The sequence below is a fragment of the Diceros bicornis genome, chromosome X (assembly GCF_020826845.1).
Source record: "Diceros bicornis minor isolate mBicDic1 chromosome X, mDicBic1.mat.cur, whole genome shotgun sequence".
NCBI lineage: Eukaryota > Metazoa > Chordata > Mammalia > Perissodactyla > Rhinocerotidae > Diceros > Diceros bicornis.
Window position 1 is genome coordinate 58,631,063 of NC_080781.1, and position 6,617 is coordinate 58,637,679.

The 6,617-nt window shown below is 44.9% G+C and overlaps 1 protein-coding gene across 1 annotated transcript; it reads left to right on the top strand.

The window, feature by feature from the left end:
• Window positions 1-467: 467 nt before the first annotated feature.
• On the top strand, window positions 468-4,061 carry LOC131401068 (zinc finger C4H2 domain-containing protein-like). Its single transcript, XM_058536022.1, has 3 exons — window positions 468-1,769; window positions 2,655-2,817; window positions 3,946-4,061. Exons 1-3 carry the CDS (start codon window positions 1,597-1,599, stop codon window positions 4,057-4,059), a joined length of 450 nt encoding a protein of 149 aa, XP_058392005.1. The 5' UTR covers window positions 468-1,596; the 3' UTR covers window positions 4,060-4,061.
• Window positions 4,062-6,617: the final 2,556 nt, after the last annotated feature.

The following is a 6,617-nucleotide window of genomic DNA, read 5'->3' on the forward strand; positions in this document are numbered from 1 at the left end:
AAAAGAATATTCCTGCTGCAGTTTTTCTATTAAGTGCGTAGGCCCCCAGCGTGGCTGGTTGTTAGGCTCAGGGGCTTACAATTTCTACAAGCCTCCAGGTTTTTAAGGCTCTAGCCAGCTCCCATACTGTGGTGGAGTGGAAGAATCTAGGAGAACTGAGAGACCCAGTTCTGGCTCTGTCACTAATTGTCTATATATCACTGGACGTGTCTCTTCTTTCTGGGCCTCATTTTCCCTCTCTGTACTATGAGAGGGATTCAGTCATCTATAAGGTTCCTTTCAGCTCTGATGTGCTCTTATTCTGGGAGTCTGGGAGTTGAGAGCTAGCCTTGGGGAAAAGCAGAGTAAGCAGCTGCCTCTAGGGTCTAGCTTAACGGGTTCTAAAGCTTCCAACTAGGCCAAACAAATCATCTCTGCTGGCCTGCCAAAGTGGAACTCCACCCTTAGAGTTTCTCTTTTGGAGACTCTTGGAACATGGGGAATGAACTGCCTGCTAAGGTGATAAATTTCCCACTCTTTGGAATTATTTAAGCAGAGTCTGAATTATCACTTGTCTGGGCTGCAGTATTGATCATTCCTTCACCAGAAGGGAGGTTGGAGGTGCTGACCTGTAAGGTCCTTTCCAACCCTTAGATCCTATGACAATGAGAAGTATTTTTAAAAAATTACATTTGAAGGAGTTAAGTTTCTATCATTGGAAAACTCATTTCTGTGGCAATACTTATTTCCTGATATTGCCAGGCCTAGGATCTTAAAGAAAATATAAATGCAGTTTGGATAGTAGGTACTTGGGATTTTCTGTGTCACAAGATCATAGGGTTCTAGGGTCTCATGAGGAGGGCAGTTCTGCTGCCAGCTAAACAAGGATACAGAGCCAATGAAATGAACAAGATATTAGCCACAGAGGGCTGAAAATCTAAGCCAGTGGATCTCAAACTTGAACATGCATCAGAGTCACCTGGAGGGCCTTTTAAAACACAGATTGTTGGACTCCACCCCAGAGTTTCTGACTCCATATGTCTGGGGTGATGCCTGAGAATTTGCATTCCTAATGAGTTCCCAGGAGATGCTGATGCTGCTGATCTGGTGACCACATTTTGCGAACTACTGATCTAGAAGAAAGGCCACTGGCCTGGGAGGCAGAAGCCCTGAGTCTTTATCTAGGCTTTGCCCCTAAGAATTATTTCTGTGAGGAAGTTCCTTCTTCTCTCTGAGTCTCAATTCTCTGATTTGTAAAATGGTGGTGGGGTGGACTAAATGAACTCTAAGGTCCAATCCAGCTCTAAGATGCTATATTTGAATAGTATCTACCATTTATTGAGCCTTTACTCCCTGTTAGCCCCTGTACTGAGAGCTTTATATGAATTCAATCATTGAATCTTCACCAAGATTATATGAGGTAGGCACTAGTATTATAACCATTATACAGATGAAGAAACTGAGGCTTGACAAGAGTCACATAGAATACATGGTGGATTGAAGACTTGACCATAGATTGATCTGGCTCTGGAGCCTGTGCTATTATCCACTCAGCTGTAGAACCTCACTGAGAATCTTGGGGTCTTTTCTCTGTGTCTGCCTCACTCTGTGTTCCAGATGGAAAACACGATCAAACAGTCTGAGAATGATCTAAACAAGCTGCTAGAGTCTACCCGGCGGCTACATGATGAGTATAAGCCGCTGAAGGAACATGTGGATGCCCTGCGCATGACTCTGGGTCTGCAGAGGCTCCCTGACCTATGTGAAGAGGAGGAGAAGCTCTCCTTGGAGTAAGCTGCCTGTCCCTTGTCCTTGTAACATACACACCACACACACACACACACACACACACACACACACACTCACACAGGCGTATATACACAATAAAGCCTGGTCTGAAACTCAGGGTACCCAGTCCTAGCCCCAGGCCTGTCAGAGGCTAACTCATTGCTTGACCTTGGGCAAGTCTCCATGCTGGGCTGTTATACCAAAAGAAGGATAATTAGCTAGACTAGAGTTACTAGATGGCTTTTAAAATTCTTTGTGCGATTTTGACAATACAAGACCATGTGTATGATTCTTTTTGTGTGTGTGTGTGTGTGTCCATGACTCTTAAGAGGTCACTTCCCGAGTCAAGGGCTATAAGGTGTGTCCAGAAACCTTTGAAAACACATAAAGCTGAGCTTTCATGGTCTCTAGGGGCTAGCCTGGAACTTCATCTTAAGACCCAGAGTTAAAGAACTAGTCTCACCTTACAGAGAAACAGTTCAGTTCAGTAGAAGGAAGCACACTTCCTTGAGGTAGAGCAGGCTGCCTATGGAAGTGGTGAGCTTCTTATTCCTAGAGATATGTCAGCAGAGGCCTGAAGACACTTAATAGGAATACTGCAAAGGAACATGAGATGGAAGGTGGGTGAATGGCCTTTGAGTACTTTGCAAGCCTTGGGATTTCTTGATTTTCTGGGTCTGTCAGAGCTAAGGAGCAGGAGGATTACTTTTCTCATCAGACCATGGGCCTGGTACCCAGGGAGAAGAACCTTGTGCTGGGGAGGTTGCAAGAACTTTCTATAGTGAGCCACAGCCCAACCCCCTTGGTTCTGTGGCATGGGGTCCTTAAGAGGGGCAAGGATCTCCTTGCTTTCAGAATGATCCAGCTAATGTCTCTCGTCTTCAAAGTTACTTTGAAAAGCAGAAAGCAGAGTGGCAGACAGAGCCTCAGGAGCCCCCCATCCCTGAGTCCCTGGCCGCTGCAGCCGCTGCTGCCCAACAACTCCAAGTGGCTAGGAAGCAGGACACTCGGCAGACAGCCACCTTCAGGCAGCAACCCCCACCAATGAAGGTGAGTGAGCTGGGTAGGGGCTGTGGAAGAAGCAAGGTATTCTCAAGCAGCCCCATGGAAGGCTGGGTCTGGGTCTCTGGCCTTACTTATTTGGGGCCTTCCTAAAACAGTCTTTGCTTGGGACACAGAAGAAGGGATGGTGTGTGTGTGTGCTGTAGTAGACCCGCTGTTTTTGTTACCTCACATTCCCGGAGGGGTTAGAATGCAGGGAGATTGGCAGGCTCTGCTAACGTATAATTGTCAAAGAGCTAGAGACATGACTCAAACAAATATATATTGAGCATGTGTCATTAATGAGGGAGCCAGCAGGATTACAAAGCTGGTTCTAAAAGCATTTGAGGAACAGATAATTATATAGTCAGGAAAGGAAAGGAATACCGAAAAAAGTTTGCCAAGTTAAATACAGGAATGGTTAATATCCTACAGGACAATAAAACTAACCTTTGTGATTATCTTTTCTTCAGAACAGAGATAATCTGCATCTGTACTGGGCAAAAACCATTTGCAGCTTATCAGCATAAGTCACAGAGTCTGGGTCCTTATCAATAGTAAATGGTCAAACACAGGGACATTCTCCTAGAGCAGGGGTCGGCAAACTAGAGTCCACAGGCCAAGTCTGACCTATTTCCTGTTTTTGTAAATAAAGTTTGATTGGCCCACATGCATGCCTGTTTGTTTAGGTATTATCTATAGCTTCTTTCATATAAAATAGTTAGAGTTGAGTTGCTGCCACTAAGATCGTATGACCTGAAAAGTCTAAAATATTTACTATCTTGGACTTTATAGAAAAAGTTTACTGATACCTGTCCTAGAGAATTAAATAATCCTTGAGTGGGCCTGTTGGACTATCTTCTAGTATAATGCTAAATAGATATGCAATTGTCATTTTGCCTTGTTTCCCAGTTTTGGATATTTTTCCTCAATACACCTCTTTGACCCTCGCTCCCTTTTATCTTTTATGTCCCTTACATCCAGCACTGATCTCTCTACTTGGGTCTCTCTCACTGATTACTACTCCTTCCTGTTGGGAAATCACAATTGCTTTCTGGGCCCCTGGGGATCAGAAGGCTGAATCATGGCCTAGAAGAATCTGACGACTAACTTTCTTTGTCCTGTGTCCCCCACCAGGCCTGCTTGTCATGTCATCAGCAAATTCACCGGAATGCACCTATATGCCCTCTGTGCAAAGCCAAGAGTCGGTCCCGAAACCCCAAAAAGCCAAAACGGAAGCAGGATGAATGAAGAGAGGGAGAACACATAGAGTTCTGCTGCTCATAACCCCTTCCCTTGGCCAGAGTAATTGATGTCCTGATGTGAAACAACACTTCCCCACCTCTACCAAGTCTCCTATTTAATGTGATGGAAGCATAACCCTTCTCTCACTTTGCTCTTATTTCTTTTCATTCTTAGGGTTTTTGGTTTAGGAAGAGATGTGGTTCAGGTGCTAATGACAGTGTGTCTGATGATCCCTTCTCTCCCACCCACATTTCAACCCCTGCCCTTGTTTGGAGCTGAGGGAAGGGCAGAAGGCACAGATGTGATTCTCTGTCTCTTGTGCCTGAGGGCTGGAGGAGGTCCATATCTTATTTCAGGTGAAGGCTCCAGGGTGCTCCCTTCCTGTACTTTTGCCTTAGGCTCTAAAGGGACAATAGTCTACTTGCTGGACTTTCCAACACTCTTGGTGCATATATCCCCTTCACCCACCTCTCACTCTCATCTCATCTTCAAGGCCCAGAGTTAGCTTGGACAAGCCCTCCTTTTGATATTCAATTTGGAGGCCTGGCTGTTATTATAGAGTTCACCACCACCCCAACCCCCACCTGTCTCCCAGATATACTAAAGTTCTCAGGTACCAGGCTATGTGTCTGGGGATCCTGAGATCTGTGGGCCTTTCTCCCATAACCTAGTTTTTGCAAATCAGTAGTAAAAGTTCTCCACAGTGAGACTAGGGAGCCAAACCCACTCCACAAGTCCTGCCTAACTCTGCTGCCTAAGTCATTGGGCTGAGGGCTCTGCTGTAGGGGCTGCCTCAGGCTGAGAGGGTCCCCAGGCTTACATTTGTGTTGCCTTTGGTTCAAAACCATTACTCTGGCACTTACTCAATGGGATATCTTAGGGGCCAGAGGACTGAGTTGAGATTTAAGTGAGTTCCGATCACTTTACACATGCAGGTGAGTGGGACTTCCTCTCCCTCTCTTGAGTCTGCACTCTTCTGTAAGGCAGCCTCAGCTCAGGTCATCTGCTGCATCCCTTTCCTGTGGATTGTGCAGGTAGCCTTCCCTCCCAAAAGAAAAGGTACTGTGCTTCCCAAGCCCTGCAGCTCTCCCCTCCACCAAAGCCAGATCTCTAGTCAAGTCAGTCTCAGACTTAAGGGACTTAAGGGGTAGGAGTTAGCCGACTGAAAAAGTTTTAGCTCCAGGTCTGAGTCCCTGGCTGCGGAGGGGAGGATATTTTTCCTTCCTTCCTTAATTGTAGTTTTAAGTTTCACAATGTCTATGTGTTCATAATATAAAAGGTTCCTCTGCTCTTTGAAAGTAAGAGTGCTATGTCTGTACAAATCTTTTTAAATAAACATTTGTTCATTGGAGTAAATGCTGACTGAGTGCCTACATGTACCAGGTCAGAGAAAAAGTGTAATGCCTTTCCCCTTCTAGGTAGCTCTTGTTCACTCCACCCTACAAATTAGAAAAGCAGGCATACCACAACACAATAATTTACCCTATTATTGTAATAATTTCCATTTATTCAGTACCTACTTTGTGCCAGGTATCTATGCAAGATACTCTATATAAATGATTGTATTTGATTTTCAAAACAACCTTTCAAGCTAACTATTCTCATTGCCATTTTCCAAAAAAGTAAAGTGAAGCTCAGAGAAGTTAAATAACTTGTCCAGAGTTAACAAACAGCTAGTAAGAGAAGTTTCAGAACCAGATTCGTCTGGTTCCAGAGCCCATTTTTTTCCTACTTTTTCTCCATGATTATTTATTTTTTTCTTTAAGCTTTTTTCCCTTTTGCGGTGGCTTGATGATAGGAGTTGTTGAAATAACGATGAACTAGAAATCAGGGGCTAGGAATCCAGTGACTGATGCAGGAACATAAAGGCCTGGTCCCCTATAGGGATGCAATAGGGAACAACTCTGAAGGGCTGTCCCAGCTTCAGAGCTCCCCATAGGGTGGACTCAGGTTTCCATTAAGACTGTGTTGCAGTTCAACAGCTCCCTCTATCAATCCTGCCTCCTTCTCTTCCCTTCTCTTCTACAAGTGTTGATCCCAAGGGCTCCTCAATTAATATCCTATACATTAAATGGTCCCAGTGCTTCCCAGGAACCCAACAGCTGACAAAAACTTCTCTATGCCTCAGTGTCCTCATCTGGAAAATGAGGAAAATAATAGTACCTACTTCTGGGGCTGTTATGAGCAATGCCAGGCACATAGTAAGCACTCAATAGGTGTTAATTTCCTTCTTTCCCTTGTGCCTCTGGCATCAGGTAGATTGAATGACCAGTCAAAAGAAGTACTATTCGCCTTACCTGACATTACTCTATCAACCCAGATTTTGTTCAGCTACAAGCCTGTTTTTGAGGTGATCCACGCTTACTCTGGGCAAAGGAGGGACACCCAACTGCGTGACTTGGAGTACCCGTATAAGCCTTTAGGTCTCTGTAAAGTATAGGAGTGGTCATTGCTCTGCATCCTTGGCACACTGGAGGTCAGATCTATCAATCTGGTTGTAGCGCCACTAACAGGTCAGCCGTTTCCCAGGGACAACTCTGAATGGGAAGGGAATAATCATGCTG

Excerpts from the sequence above, each read along its gene's own strand:
- LOC131401068 (XM_058536022.1), top strand. The coding sequence starts at position 1,597 with ATGGAAAACACGATCAAACAGTCTGAGAATGATCTAAACAAGCTGCTA. Across the intron at positions 1,770-2,654 it reads GAGGAGAAGCTCTCCTTGGA|TTACTTTGAAAAGCAGAAAG; the intron begins GTAAGCTGCCTG and ends TCGTCTTCAAAG. Across the intron at positions 2,818-3,945 it reads AGCAACCCCCACCAATGAAG|GCCTGCTTGTCATGTCATCA; the intron begins GTGAGTGAGCTG and ends GTCCCCCACCAG.